Here is a 16,693-nt window from a genome sequence, read left to right as displayed (position 1 = left end):
AAAAGTCTCCTATACAAACGTTACAGGATTTTATTCAATGCATATGGAAAATAAAGTGATAATAAACACACATTATTAAATGTAAATTTATATATATATATATATATATATATATATATATATATATATATATATTTGTATTTGTTCTCTCATTTTTATTTTGCTCCCTTTCCATCTGATTTGTTTTCACAATAATGTGCCTTTGGTGGTTGCCTCTGCGTGATGTTACATGCATCATAAGATTTATTTCTATGCTTATCAAATTAGCTTCCACAGATCAAAGAAAGTTCAGAACATTCTTTAGGGATTTTTTTCCCTTCCCTCATTATTAAGAAAAAACTGTGATGTGACGGGGAATGCTAAAGATTTAATTTTCCATTACTGCTTAAACTGGTGCCAAATTAATCAAAATTACTTGTTTTGCTCTCTTCTAAGGTTGCATTTGATACTTAGCTTTGAATACTGTACTTATCATTTTGGTTCTAATTACCCTTGCTATTTATATGCTACAAGGGTGGACAAAAAAGTAATTTTGATTTGATTTAAAATCACTTTGGACGCACAACCTCGAACATCAGAGGACACAGACAGGCGAAGCTAACATTGTCGGTTCTTCAAACTGACAAATATTGGCAGGACACCCATATTAAATCAAACTTGCAAGGAGCATAACATCTTAGTTACAGTCCATCTGATCTCCATGTGGCCTGATCAGTAACATAACTGCATAATAACCTATAAATAACAACAATGTTTCCAAGTACAAGTACATTATGGTAAATGGTAAATGGCCGTGTTTTTATATAGTGCTTTTCTACCTACTGGTACTCAAGGCGCTATACAGTCACAGACACATCTTTCGGTGTCTTGCTCAAGGACACTTCGGCATGTGGCACATTCCGGGGATCGAACCGCTAACCCTCTGGTTCGTGGAGACCCGCTCTACCTACTGAGCCACAGCTGCCCATTATTATGAAAATATTAACATTTAATAAACTATAATTTTACATAACATTTTGTAAAAACAACCAGAAATGTCTTAAGAAAAATAAGTGCAATTTTGGCACATTGCTGCCATCTACAGTTTAGTTCTGGGTCTGCAACTCTTACTGAAACAGCGCGACCCCTAGTAGACAAATTAGGAATAGCAAATACTTTTATAGCTAAAGCTAAAAGAGCTGTCCTGTCGTAGACTGGCATCCTGTCCAGGGTGTTGCGAAAAATAAATAAATGAGACTGTTGCTTTTATTGAAAAATGGCAGTTAATGTCTTCTATGTAAATTTTGCACTTTGCAAATTTCATCCCGCGTGAGCAGCTTGGACGCTCCTGGGGGCCGATCTTGGCCCGCGGGCCATATGTTTGACACTCCTGCTCTAGTGTCCATTCTAACATAGTTATTACTATTATTGTAATTATTTAAGGTTATAAAAATCCATGTGTTCACAGTTTGTTTCTTTGGTCAGGAAAAGTTAAACACATTAGCATACAACGTGAAATTAAAAAAGGGACAAAAATGCGATACAAAAATATGCTGTAATTAGAAAATGTTTCTACACATTGCGTGTAAATGTAAATTCTGTCATGAAGACAGTTTACTCTGTTAGCAACAACTATAAGACAGTCATTCATTTTTTTGTCACTTGTTTGTTCTTAAATCATTAATGGAAGAATATCAATGTTTTTTACTGGGACAGTCTTTTCAGAACAAAACTCATTTAATCAGATGTTTTTTTTATTAATTCTTCTTTCACGTAGAAGGTTTTTCTAAAGCTTCATGAAGCTGTTGTTGAAAAAAAAAATAAACGGTGTCAGAAATGATCCAGCGTTGTGTTTTCTGTTCAGTTCATTGCATATTTATGGAGAACATTTTCATCAACGTGTGTTCAGCCTGATGCGGTTGGATGTACGGCTGGATGTACTGTGTTACTGGATGTGTTCAGATGTACAGGAATTCAAGGATGTGCCTCACGTTCCAGCAGAGTCATCCAATAACTGCCTGGAGGAGGCACTTATCTTACATTCTGTAGAAGCATCATCAAGTAACTGAATCACACACACGCAAAAAATGAATAGATAAAGAAAGGAAAAGAAAAATACGTCCCTAGTTATCCAAACCCCAAGCTTGTATCTTTTATGATTTAGCCTCCCTGACATTATGGATGACAATATACTCGAGTACAACAGAGCTGAAAATATACTTTCAGAAAACATAATAAAAAGATGAAAAGGGTAGATACGGTGCAGTTCATGCCGTTTCCAGATCAGGTCTGAAATTTGTCAACCAAACAATTTCAGCGGTTAAACCCAGACACTCGGAGCACTGCTCAGTAAATCATTCTGACAACTACGATAGCTACAATATGTGCTGAGAGTTTGTCCTGTCCACCCCACTCACTTGTTTATTTACTAGGGAAGAGGATGGATGACAGACATGCACGGATCTCTTTATAATTATGGGAGAAAGGGTATGTTATTAGAGTACAATTACCATATATTATCTAGTCTGGATGCATTTGTTGTAGGAAGTGAGTCTCACACAACATAACATTGTTGACAGTCACTACACACGTACTGTGTAAGCAGATATTAGCAATTAAAGTGGCAATGCAGCGAATTTGAATGTAAATAAATATTTGTTCAGTTACTATTTGTCAGCATATGAAGTAATATGAAGTAATAGTAGTATTCAGAGGTCTGTGTCTGTGGAGACATTCCCATACATAATTGAAGCTAGAGACAGTGGGCGGAGCTAACATTTTATTGACAGACAACAGTTATGTTTACATGGACAATATTTGCTCAGCCAGATTGAAATCACTCTGAGTGGAAATTGCAAGTTATCCGTTTACGTGGAAACTAAATAAAATGACCCAATCAGATATACAGTATGTGTTTAAATGCCCCAATAATACTCATCATCTAGCTACTGTCTGTTTGCCACCACCATTTTTGATGTATATGTAGCCTAATGCTGATTTATTGGCGTGGCGTTCTGCAGACTCTTCATCAATCACCACCAACGCAGCAGGACAGTATACACCGATCGGGCATAACATTATGACCACCTTCCTAATATTGTGTAGGTCTAGTCTGGGGAGTCTGCCATGTAATTTCTACTGCACAAGAGGCGTGAACAACGGGCATAGTTCAAATGACTCTGTACGCAATTGGATAGTCATTCACCAATCAGACCATCGATCTGGGTGACGTACTTTGCAGAGCGACGCGAAACTCCAGGCAGGCAAGTTTCTGTTCCGTTTTCAAAGAAAACTTGCCTTTGAAATCTTTTAAAACAGCAGCGACAGCGGCGTCGACGGATAGCCGTGCTCTGGTGGCTGCCATGTTTCATGTAAACAACAAGCCGCTTTTTTTTTTTTTTTATTGCAAAAGGGTGCAAATGCAAATATATAGAATAATCTATACCCAATCAAATAACAGTATTCATTTCATCAACATATAAAACAACAAGCCGCTTGCCGACTTTACCGTCGCTTCTCTGACGTCAGCGCGCCAGGCGGATAAGCCCGTTTGTGATTGGCTCCAGAAAAAGTGGATCGGCTGCAGGAGAAATGAATAAGCGCGTTCGACTTCATGCAGATCTGTGCAGATCTGACTTGACGTGATGCATGCTGGGTTGTCATGCTCATAGATCTCGAATATGATTGGTTAAAATGAACTTGTTCTACCCAGCATGCATCACCTCAAGTCAGATCTGCTCAGATCTGCATGAAGTCGAACGCGCCTACTGTGGTTAGTGGGGGCCTTTGGGTCCTATGGGTGGAGGGGAGGGGCCTCTGTGGATCATCCCACAGGTACTTGGTCAATTTGGGATCTAGTGAATTTGGAGGCCAGGTCAACACCTTGTGCTGTTTTTCATGTTTGAGTTGAGTTGTTCCCAAACCGTTTTTGTGTGTGTTCATTCATTCATTCATCTTCTGTAACTGCTTGTCCTGTGAAGTGTCGCGGGGTCTGCTGGAGCCTATCCCAGCTGTCATCGGGCGAGAGGCGGGGGTACACCCTGGTCAGGTCGCCAGTCTATCTCAGGGCCAACACAGAGAGACAGACAACCATTCACGCTCACACTCACACCTGCGGCCAATTTAGAATCACCAGTCAACCTAATGAGCATGTCTTTGGGCAGTGAGTCAGTCTGCATCTTGTGGTTCATAAGTAACAAAATTTAGGCAAGAAAAAGTTGTTTTAAATGACTGTTTTGTTTTTTTTTTATTGCTGCCAGTGTATATTTGCACTACTTTCTTGCCCCTCTGTAATCTGTTCTTTATTATTTTCCATGCACCACAACATTGCACCATGTGCTCAAAACACCGGAGCACGCAACACTGACCCCGGAGGACTGAGAAAGAGCCACGGAAACCTCCAGGCTGCTTCCTGGAGGGGGAGTACAGTTCAGCAAACACTGGATTAGCCTCTGGCCAATGGTGATGCTCGAGATTATTCAAGCAGCCTCTAAAAAAAGCTCCCCACTCCATGCTGCACTCACAGAGTGGAACTGAAGAACACTTGCCGCGGAGAGTTTGGCCCGCCTGTTGCATGCCATGACGGCGTTTTACCGGGTGCTTCTCCTGTTATCTGGTAAGTAAAGACCGTTTTCTTTTTAAGTGGAGCCCAGAGGGAACACAAAGGGAGGCAGCACAGGTAGAGCGATGAGGGGAAACTACCTGTGTACATATACTGCATGTGACTCAGTGAAGGATTTTCTAAGGGAGCAAACTCATTATATTGCACTTTATCTGATGTTTATGTCTGTGAAAAAATCAGGAAGAAGTCTCATAAACAACAAGAAGTTACACTCTTCCTGAGCATCACAGGAAGAGTGTAGCTTTGGACATAACATGCAAAAGGCAGGGAGAAAAACATTTTATAAGAGTCCATAATGTTCAACTTTAAGACTGTGTGAATGATCCTGTTATTCTGTCCACCCAAACTGCTCTATATATCAAATTCTGAGTTTCAGTCTGCACTAGAGCACGTGGATTAGTGTGCGAAGAAAACTATAAGTTTGTCCCTCCTCCCCCATTGTTTATTTCTCCTCGCAGTGGCTGCGGCCTCTATGGCAGCCCGCAGATCCCAGCGGACGAAAAGAGGGTTACTCGAGTTGGCGGGGGCCATCAAGTGCAGCACAGGGAGATCCGCCCTGGCGTACATGATGTACGGATGCTACTGTGGACTGGGTGGTGAAGGCTGGCCCAGAGACAGGGCGGACTGGTAAGGCAGCAACTTTTAATCGCTTTTAAACCAAAAAAAAATAAAATACAAAGGAATTTTAGGGCTGCTATTTACAGCCTGCTGATAATGTGTTCCAAAAACTCTATGTGTGAGCCACCTATACATTATGCTTTGCAAAGGATATCATTGAGAGGTCCTGGTGATATTTAGCCCTCCACTCCAAGGATGGTGTGTGCATATTATTTCCTCCTCCTCCTCCTCCTCCTCGTTAGTTCTTCCCTGCCATCCTACATGCTGATGTGCCCCCACTGTTCCTGAATGAGCCGTCTGAACCACAAATGCACCACAAATGCGGTGCGATGGGAAGGAAGTAGGTTGTCCAAATTCAGCAGACTCACACTGTCTAACTTCAAATTAGACCCAAAGAATTCCACACCCAAATCCTAATTACCATCTCCTTTTTTCCTTCTGCGCCCTGAGACATGTCACCCCCTCAAACCAGTTAACTTCTAACTATCTGTTGTGAAATCTCATGCGGTGATCCTGCCCTGCCTTTTAAAATAGCTGTGGTGTGATTTAAACCGCTTCCATGTGACGACTGCTGACTTGACCTTGTCTACTCCAGACCGACTCGGCCTCCAACACAATGCATTTATCACGTTGTTAATCTTTCTGTGTGCGCTGTAGGTGTTGCCACCGGCACGACTGCTGCTACGGCGATGCAGAACTTCTCGGCTGCCAAACCAAAACAGACCAGTACCGCTGGACGTGTGAGGGCAAAACAGCTGAGTGTGGTACTGAATTTTTAATGATTAATAGTTCCTTTGACGGTTGCTGCTCTGTTATTTGTTTTTTTTTTTCAATGATAGCGCATGTAAAATTGATGTGCCATGTAACACACATTCCCGAGCACATTCATTTAAACACGGATCAGGCCGTGTTTATGAAAACAGCAAGGAGGCAAAAGCAGGATGTTTAGATGTTCTGTATATTTAATGGTATTTTAAGTACCCACAAACCACGGTATTTGAAATGGTAAGAGCCTCAACGACACATTTACGTACCGAAAATAGTCTCATTTAGGATTTTTTGAAAATAAATCAATGTGGAAATCAGTTATCACCTTTAAAAAAAAAAATGTTTTTTAAATAATTTAATAAATCTTTTGAAAATTAATCTAATTTAAATTAATCTAATTTACCATCCAAGAGCAAAGCAAACAATGGTGGAGTTCTCTTTATTACTAACAGATCAACTTTGGCCAGCACTGGGTTAATTAAACACAACGTACAGTATATCTGCATTTCTTAAGGCTCATTTATAGTACTGTAGGAGACACCGTCACTTATGGACGTAGACTGTGCCGCTGCGAGCCATTTATACATGTGTGCTCGTCAGTCTGGCTCGCTCTGTAAAAACGCCACCCAAACGTGAGTCAGTGCCGTGTCTTTTTTGTCAGTCGAGTTCATTTTTGTTCCCACTTCCTGCTTCTCTTTCAATAATGGCGACTGAAACTTTCGCCGAACCTCCTTAGTTAACCTTTTCTCAATGTGTTCCATCTGTATTGATCCGAAACAATCAAAAATTGCAGAGATGGAGAAGCAGCCGGAAATACTAAAACAGAAATATGCTACTACCAAACAGACCAATCACAACTCTTGCGCTCTATGTCGCTGTAGCGTGTAGTTATATTTCTGGGGAGGTGCACGTCAACTACGGCACTAGGGTCTACACCAGGGTCTGCACTGTCGCCGTAGCCTCTGCGTTAACGCAGAAGCTACGGCGACAGCGCAGACCCCTGCTGTGATTGGTCCGCTTGGTAGCAGCGTATTTCCGCTTTAGTATTTCTGGCTGCTTCTCCATCTCTGCAATTTTCGAATTGATTGTTTTGGATCAATAAAGAATCGGTAAGGTTAACTGAGGAGGTTCGGAGATACAGACATTTGTATGACTCGTGTTTGGCAAAGTTCAGCCAAAATTTCGCCGAAGGTTTCAGTTGAAGGTTTCAGTCGAAGGTTTCAGTTGAAGGTTGTTGAAAGTCAAGCAGGAAGTAGAAACAAAAATTAACCCGACTGGCAAAAAAGACACAGCGCCGATATGTGTTTGGGTGGCATTTTTACAGAGTGAGCCCGACTGACGAGGTACAAATGGCTCGCACCTGAGAAGGCTACGTGCGTAGGCTACGGCGTCTATGTCCCGCAGAGGTATAAACTCCCATTGACTGTATATAGGCACCTCCCCAGAAATGTAAGTATGCGCTGCAACGATGCAGAGCACAAGAGCTGTGATTGGTCCGTTTGGTAGTAGCCTGTTTCTGCTCAAATTCACTAAAAAAACTTTTCACTTTTGAAGTTGTCACTAAGAGGAGGCGCTTCTGTTCTTCATTGCAGATGACCTGGAGGACAAGTGTGAAAAGCTGCTGTGCAAGTGCGACGGAGAGGCAGCCAAATGTTTGAGAAAATCCCCCTTCATTGCAAAATACGCTGTGTGGCCGGATTTCATGTGCGGCTACGTGCATCCCACGTGTAACATGTACTGACGCAATAAACGCATGCCTTTTGCGAACGCACACAAATACGTGTTTTCAGTTGTGCTTATTAATACTGTTTATAGTATACACATCATTACCGGGCTCTGTAATAAGGTTGTGAAGGCGAGGGGAGTGACACATGTAAAAGTGTGTGGCTTTTTGCAGATTTAATCTTGTTTCATTAAAAGAACCTCTGTTGAAACCCAAAGCCCGGCCAGAAGGCCAAATGTAATCGTCATGGGACAGATCAGATAGTCAGTCCCTTACAGCGCTACCTCTATTTGTTAAAAATGCGCAACTGAACACTGCTTTACAACTCTAAAGTTGACTCCCTGCATGTGCTCTGAGAGGGTTTCTGAATGCACTTCATTCACCGGGGTTTAAAAAAAGCATTTGGAAATTTAGCGAGCTAACAGGCAAACTGAGGTTTTCATGCTTTCCTATTTAAAGTGAGCTGTGGCACACCTTTTTTTCAAACGCCTCTGAGATGTTATGGGATTAATATGGTACCATGATTTGCAGGTGATTAAGCTAATCACTTTCCTGTTACGCTGTCATACCAGTCTGACATATGTGGTTCGTGTTTTATATATTGTTATGATGTGTTTTATCTCCATCAAAAATAGTTCACATGGTCATTTGGGACGCCACATCAGGAACCGCATTCTGACTCACCGAGCTGCTTCACATGTGGAGGTTAACAAATACAACCTCAGCATGACTGCATCAGCAAATTCTCTTTAAAGTCGCACAGCATTTTTTTCCACATGTCTTCCACATCCCTCCTGCAGTGGCTCTATGTCCTCCCTAGTCGGAGAACGTTTGACACACACTTTAACCAGGCAAAGTTGCAACTGAATAGGATGGTTTCAGAAGGTTGAAAGTCAGTGCTTGAATGCTTAAACTCTCATTAAACAGTTTTCTTAGACTAGGCATGTTTAATATTTTTAAAGTCTGAAAAAGGTTTGAAACCCTGACACATTTGTTTTGATGAGAGCAACACCATACTTTGACCCATGCACAGTTGCACTGATCTATTCCTGCAGAGCTGACTTAGCTACGCCTACTTTTAAGAGATTTGGTTGCCATCAGCAGCACAGCACATACATATTTCGCTGAATGGCATGGGGAATATAATCATACCATACCTTGAAACTGAAACAAAAGATTCTGAACTCTGTGGTAATCGCTCTCGAAAGGAGGCGTAGTGAAGTGCGTGCAATACAAGTGCAAATGTGCAAGTTTCCCGCTTTATCACAAACATATGTGCAGCAGTTTTTGGATCACAATTTACAAGACTTCAAACCTGGAAAACGAGCCACTACTATACTGGCAGAGTAGTGACAAGTGTGAAAATCTGAAAATGTGTTAAACAGTAAAACACTCCATTTTCCAAGAAGGAAAACTCTAATACGAAATAATACTTGCAAAGATTTGACTTTATGCATATCATAATGTTTTTCCAAAAATCTTTCACAGAGAAAAGGGTAGTGGCCACAATAACAACAACAAATGATGGCATGATATTAATCCCGTACATATTTGTTCTGCAGAAACTTGTGAAAATCCCACTATGGCTACACTGTTATGCACCTTCCCTGTGAAGTCAACAGATTAAGTTAAATTCACTGAATGGCTACCAAGTGACATCATGTACCCTTACATAATACGACTGCATGTGTGAGGAAACCAGTCTCACATGGAGAGCAAGCATCACAGTTTCCTCTTTGACCCAGGACCAAGTCAAACAAAGCATTTCACAGCAACCACTCTTCTCTTAGCCAGGAGCTTTTACAGAGAAAATAAATAGTCTCACCAAAAGGGCATCGCTTGTTTTCTTTTGTAAGGTCTTGGTGGTGACCTGTAGATGGCGCCATAACCACAACCAAACAAACATTGACACAGGTTGTACTCAGTACTGACCTCTGCTACAGCAAATGAGGTGCTTATTATTGACCGTGGGTTTGATTGTTCTGTGTTCAAACCCGTGACTCTTTTTTCCCACCGCAGTCGAACCTCTTTCAGATCAAACAGGTGAAAGTCAAAAATTCTCTGACGCCCAGTAAACAGTACTGTTACCTGTAATCAAAGTAACCTAAGTCCTCCCAGGTGTTTCTCAAGTGGATCTTTCATGCTCCTGTGGCTCGTCAGCGGGCTCTCAGAGGTTACGCGGTTTCTTTGTCGAGTAGGTGCACGGCGCACGAGCGTGCCCTGCAATGGGAGATGGTATCATGGTGGGATGCTGGGAATAAGTACCTGGGTCACAGGCCGCGAACACTTGCCCAATTGTGTGCAACCTTTACTGGGCTTGACGTTGTGGAAGCTGTACGCTCCTTCCAGTGATTCAAAACCCCTTAAGCGTTTCTACCACTTTCCAAATGAAAGGACAAAAGTGGTGCTTCTGCACTCGAGCTTTTGCTGCACGATTTGCAAACAATCTATGTATAGTTAAATTATATTTTCTTCTGTTTTGCAGTGCAAAAATTGAAAAGTGATTAATATTTTTTTTTCTCAGTTCTCACACAGATCACTGTAAATTCTGCTGAGTTAATGATATTGGAAACTGGAAGTAGCTTCGTATTTACAGCATTTCTCCAAGAAAGTCCTTTCTCATGCAAAATATTTGTTAGAAAAGTAACTGTACCTTTGCAAAGAGAAAACAAAGAACCACTTGATTCATCAGAGTTGCTGGGAAATAACATCGGCTAACATAGAGGCAAGCCTGCCATCCCTTAATGGGTGTAACATTTCATTAATGCTGAATACAGCCTGGTCTTTTTTTTTTTTTACCTCTCTTTCTGCTGGTAATGGCTGATGAGGCTTTTTATCAGAGTGGACTTCTGGCAGCACAGCTTCACAGCTTCTGTTCCCTTGAAACGATCCCAGCTCTTGACTTTGCCGATGATCTCTCACTTGTTGGCCTCCGTCGCAGCCCGTGTCACTCTTGTTTACACCTTTTACAGGCGCACCGTCTGCCTTGCTCTGGGCCTGGTCTTCCTCAGGATTAAAACAGGGGCACCCGTTACACCAGTGGTTGTCAAGCTTCTTCTGCCACGGCAGAAGCCATATCACAAGTAGAAAAACACAATCATGATCATTTGTAACAATGACAGGGAGCCCCAGAAGGGACGTGGAGGAAAAAGAGGGAAAAAAACGTGGTTAAATTAAAAAAGTTCCAAGAGAAGCATCAATAGGGGTCATGATGCACATGCAAAGAGACCCAAACTTCAGTAAAAATGGAGCTTCACTAACTGTAGCTGATTGTAATGCTAATCACTTCCCTATAACACATGTTGTTCAGTCTTTGGATACAGTGAGTTTTATTTACATCAAAAGTGGTTCCCATGGTAACATTAGGTGCCATGGCAGGGACCACATCCTCTGTTGCCAAACTGTATTACGCGTGGAGGTTAATAAGCACAGCTGCATCAGCAAACTCTCTTTTCGGTCACCTTCTCTTTTTTTTCCACATGTCACCCACGTCCTTCCTGCAGTGGCTCTACGTCCCTCTAAGGGGGCTAGTCCCCTCGCTTGAGGAACCTTTGACATTCACTTCACCCTGACATCAAGTTTATTCTCCATGAGCTGATCAGCTGACACCCACACGCAGCTCATTTGCAGAATTTAATGCAATGAAACAGCTCACTGAATAGTAATGGGCAATTTTCCGTATACACTTCAAAGGCGTCTGAAGAAAACTCTTTTATTTCGACTGCGATAAATACACATTTAAAGTACGTATGAAATTAAAGATTTCAAAAGCTCTCCAGTTGCAGGTGCTTATTCCATCCCATCATTATATTCCATTATCACTTCAGCACAGTGTGAGCTCAGCTGACTTACAAATCCTGACTGGACTGACCTCTTGTTAAAATCTCTGGGACAGTGTGGCACCCTTCCTTGAAGAAACCACGTTTTGCACTTGATGGCTGTCGCAATGAATGAGCGCATTCTTTAATCCCTGCCGGGAGAGCTGACAGAACGTGTTCCACGCTAATTGCGTTCTTTAATCAACTGTTTGGCTCCCCAGCTGAGAGCCAGATGGCGCACAATGAAGCCTTGGCTTAAACAGCGCAAAACATAAACAATAACAAAATATGGGCGCCTCAAATCAGGACGTCCTACCAGCATGAGATCTGTGCTATTTATTCCACTGTCTGCTAGGCATTTTTAATTCATGTTAAATGTATAAATACCGGATTACAGCTGAGAACAGGATTTCAGTGGGCTGTATCCTGTGCATTTATTGTATGAAAATCTCCTCTGAGATCAGAATATGCAGCCCACACAAACGAGGAAATCAATACGAGTGCAGCCAAGGCCTGCTGCCAGTGTACTCCACGCTCTTTTGTTCTCCTCCTCCCGTTTGAATCTGTCTCCTCTTTGTGTTTTTTTCTTTCTTTCTCTGTGCACTTATTTCATTTGCAGGTGGCAGAAAAGAGAAGAATGGGCAAAAATAATTAAGGACGGCGCAATAGTTCACCCACAAAGAAAATGAAATGTTTATAATTAACAAAGACATAAAAAGAAGTGGAATATTTGTAGTCTGTTATATTTAAATGTGCATAGCCGAAATGAGTAACAGTTTAATTTGCCACACGCATTCACATGAATAATAATAAAAAAACATTTTATGAGGTGGACATCTATCATTACCTAAGCATTCAAACCAAAGGCTGAATTTATTGTATTCTGATTTTGTTTTATTTTTGCTTGCGGCTGCACATTGGATCGTTTCTTAATTGAAATTACAGCTCTCTTTAGCCAGCGTGGAAATTCAATGTGTCTCAACTCAGGATACATGTTCACTCCACTGCCTCTGAAATAAAGAGGGAAAGAAAAAGTCTGATCATTAAAACGCAAGGAAGTCAGACACTTACACTCTCATACTATATCTGGAATTTAAATAGCGCCCGTGAAAGAGAAAGCTATTTAGAAGGTGGCTGAGAATTGCCTTTCTAATCTCGTTGGAGGAAATGTTACTCATTTCCACTAAAGTGAGACAGCGTCATTATGCTTATGCAGGCATATAGTGAGCCTTAACAGCGGCACCAGGGCTGAGATTCATCCGGTCTGGAACCTGAAGTCATCCATTAACATCTCAACGGCAGCTTAGGGAGGAAAAAGCAAGACAACAAAATATATACGGTCATGTTTTCTCAGTTTACTTTCTGGGATTATGGGATATTATTGACACTATTCACAAAAAGGTTACCATGGAAACAAGCTGCCTGCACAGTAAGCTTGAGCATCAGCCATAATGGCAGTGACTGCATGTTGCATATGAGCAATTCTTTAATGATTGCCCTACATGAACTTCATAAGTGAGGGAGAATGGAAAAGCGTTTGCTGCGTTTGTTTGGCGTACATACCGCTCATACATTCATCACCGAGAACTACTTTCTTTTGCACTATCATGATGAACTTTAGAGCCAGGGATTGTGACATCCGGATCTTATTTTCAGAGCTGATTTGTGCTGTGGACGCCGCTGAAAAAGTTTTTTTTTTTTTTTTCGCAGACCACTGTGACAATTTCCAGTTGTTTCCTTTCCATAATCATGAGTCATTTCACAAAGGGTCTCTTCAACAGATGGAACGTGATGGTGACTGCAGCACAAAACAAACATGAATCATTGATGTGGACCGTTACCCAGGAAACTGCAATGCTCTGCTAGATCAGTGTCAGCTACTAGACTTTAGTATCCCAATGAAAATGAAAACATATTTTCATGTTCATGGATTTTTTCCAAAGAGTCATAACCAAGTTCAGGTTGAACAATCTTGATCTCTGCATGAACGACAGGAATTTTAGAATTAGCGACGCTAAATCTTATACAGGCTCTATTTACATCTGGTGTTAACATGTAATCTGTATCTGGATGTCTGGATAATGACATGAAATCCATTTCTCTGTGCACTTGATATCAGTGTGAGTTCTTGTTAACTCAAGTGTGCCCCCAATGTGATCCCATCTCAGATCATTTCTAATCATATATACCCCAGCACACATTTACTAGTGTTTTCCCTTCTAAATTATGCAGATACACAAAAACATGTTGTACAACTATGTGGATTTTACTATACAGTATTCCTCTTTACATTTCTAATCAGCTTTACTTTTGATACTACTCTTACTGTTTATCAAATACTTTCAAATACCACTTCTTCTCTTCTCTTTTTTTTTTTTACCTCCATTTGATCATTACTTGTTGCTTGTGTACATTACATATCAAACATTTAAATTGCTTAAGTTGAGGAAAACTCCTTCATTATTAGAAGTGCAATTTCTGTTATTTGTGAAAATGTATGGCTGACAAGGCCAACAGTTGTTTTTGTAGAAATTAAAACGTCTATATTTCGAGGTTCTGAGAGAATTCTCTGTATCTAGGTCAGAGACGTGAATTCAAAAGGCACGGACGGGGTTCGAACCCGCGATCTTCGGTTTACGAGACCGACGCCTTACCACTTGGCCACCGCGCCTGCGCTGTCCTGGGCCCTTTGATGTTTTTTAGTATCTACCATTCCGGCGACTACTTACTCTGTCCGACAGTGTGATTCGTGCGAATGACGGCACAGTCATCGTTTCCTGTGTTTACATCTGTGGTTCGACTTCCTGCCCCCAATAAGCACAGGAACCATCGAGTTGTTGAGTTGGACAAAAGCGGCAATGTTGGAATGTATTGTTGCAATACAACCACAAGGGGACGCTGTCACCCACCACGTGAGAGCAGGACAAGTCTGCAGTGTTTAGCAGCAGCAGGCAGAGGTCTCCGCTCGCCTGTTGTCAGTGTCTGCAACAAAGAGCTACAAAGAAGGTGAGCTAATCACACCCACATTACAAACGTATAGCATGAACCTTATGATGCACATGCAATTTATTAGGCAAGCCTATAGAGGCGTTTCTATCATTCATAGTCAGTGAACAGGCTGGTAGTATTTGAGCTGCAGTAGTAGCAAGTAATATTTTAAATGAATCACAATTGCCGTTCTGTTTTGGCGATGGCAACCTATTTTTCTGGATTCAATCATTTTTTTATGTGTGAATGTGCACAAATTAGCTTTAGCGTTGACGTAAGTGTAGTGCGTCTGATGTCATTACACGCACATGTGATATATGAAAGTTTGAAACACAAGACAGCAGCAAAATTTAATTGCAACCAACTACACATTTTATGAAGGAGAAAATGCATACATTTTTTGGTAATATGTATGGAACAGGTTGATCTTGTGAGAGCAATCTGCCATATATCAGGCTTTAATATCAGTAACAAGGCCAGTAATAGAGACAAAGGTCAATGGGCCATTAAACACTTAAGCTACCAGACTAATAGTTAGCAATTCTTACCAGAATGTGAGACTGGTAACAGACTATTTGGATTTCATTATGGGGTATTTTTCAACCATTGCAGATAAAAAAAAAATATATATATATGCATGCAATTGGATAGCTCTACAACCAATCAGAGTCATTTTGTTGTAAACTAATTCAGTTCCACTGAATTCAGAAGGTGTACATTAGTATGTCACTGTTACTCTTCAGTGTACACCACATACAGCCCACGGAAACAAGTTGATTGACTCGGTAGATCTTTGCCAGAGCATAATCACTTCCCAACTGAATGACCCCAGGCCAACTGTCGGAAGTTTTTCTGGCTTCCAGGCTGCCAGAGTAATATTAACAGCAAATGTCGTTTTGTGATATCTCAGACCGTCTTCACATACCTCAATACTGGCTAAAGTTCTGGCCTAACAGTGCTGCAAAGGTCAAACTGACGTCAATAGCAATCCGTGCATTAAGAGATTTTGATTTTCCTGAATAACTGTTTAACTCACAAATATGGGCTTGCATAACTAATAATTGTAAGAACCAGTGGCTGCTTGTAATTCTTTTCTAAGCAATACAATATGCATGAAGCCAGGCTGCAGTGCTTCACTGCCTTTCTTTGCGAAACATCAAAGGTGAATGCTTGCCTGTTCTGCTTTTTTTTCCTTCTGTTTTTTTGGGATAAGATATCCTAGAGGCTGTTTGAAAAATGAATAAGACTCATTTCCACTGGGAATGAGTGTGCAGTGGAAATCACAGATGTGGAGTATTCACCTTGACGTTAGTAACCTCAAAATCCGGTCTCGCTTTAGTAGAGCAAAGCAAGAAAAACATCACCTAAAATACTGACCTGGCAACTGATAGAATGCAAGCACCTTAAGGAATGTGACTGATAAGTTTATTTTTTAGCTGCCTGACGTTGATGATGGCATAAGATTTTAAGGGACTGTTAAAATACATCTCCCCCTGTTGTTATCGTTTGTATTGTAAGTATTGTTGAATCAATCTAATGCATTTTAAATTGCTGGAGGGTTTCTATAGTTTATTTTACAATGTCACATAGAAATGATGAATTTTTTTCATAAACCCCCACAAACTGAGAAATACAATATGTTCCAGTCTGTGATCACATGGGTCTAGGGCATTCTTGTTCATGTGGGGAACACCAAGAAGCTCACTCCCTGAGAGAATAAGAAGTATTACTGCAGCAGTCTGTTTAATTATTCATTGATCTGTTGCCGTAAAAACCCTCTTATTTTGCTGTGCTGCCTGTCAATGAGTACTCTTGAGCCCTGAATCTGTGAGAATATTTATATTTTGTTGAACAATGTTTGCATTTTTCTGTTAACAAGACTGAGACTCAAACACATTTGCGGCATCTCAAAACTGAAAACTGGCAGGAGGCAAGCAAAAGGATATTTGGCACAATACTGTGGCTGCTTCATATAGTCTTTCTCTAAAGATTATAGTCATGTTGGGTAGGCTTAATAAAATGTATTCATTTCAGAATAAATAATTACTGATGAGTCATCATCATATAACCACTTGAACAAGTCTTGCTGGGATTAAGTGCTTTTGACCAGCGTTATGTTGTTTCACTGTGAATAGAGTAGAGCAGTCAAAGTGAACGCATTAATAAAGCAGGAATTCA

General features: G+C 41.0%; 1 protein-coding gene across 1 annotated transcript; it reads left to right on the top strand.

Moving 5' to 3' along the window:
• The first annotated feature begins 4,324 nt into the window (after window positions 1-4,324).
• Window positions 4,325-7,763, top strand: pla2g10 (phospholipase A2 group X). Its single transcript, XM_084570079.1, has 4 exons — window positions 4,325-4,594; window positions 5,059-5,227; window positions 5,876-5,982; window positions 7,579-7,763. Exons 1-4 carry the CDS (start codon window positions 4,558-4,560, stop codon window positions 7,725-7,727), a joined length of 462 nt encoding a protein of 153 aa, XP_084426205.1. The 5' UTR covers window positions 4,325-4,557; the 3' UTR covers window positions 7,728-7,763.
• The last annotated feature ends 8,930 nt before the right edge of the window (window positions 7,764-16,693 follow it).

Source organism: Chelon labrosus (genome assembly GCF_963514085.1).
Source record: "Chelon labrosus genome assembly, chromosome: 21".
NCBI classification, from domain to species: Eukaryota; Metazoa; Chordata; class Actinopteri; order Mugiliformes; family Mugilidae; genus Chelon; species Chelon labrosus.
This window is presented reverse-complemented; position numbering and strand designations above follow the sequence as displayed.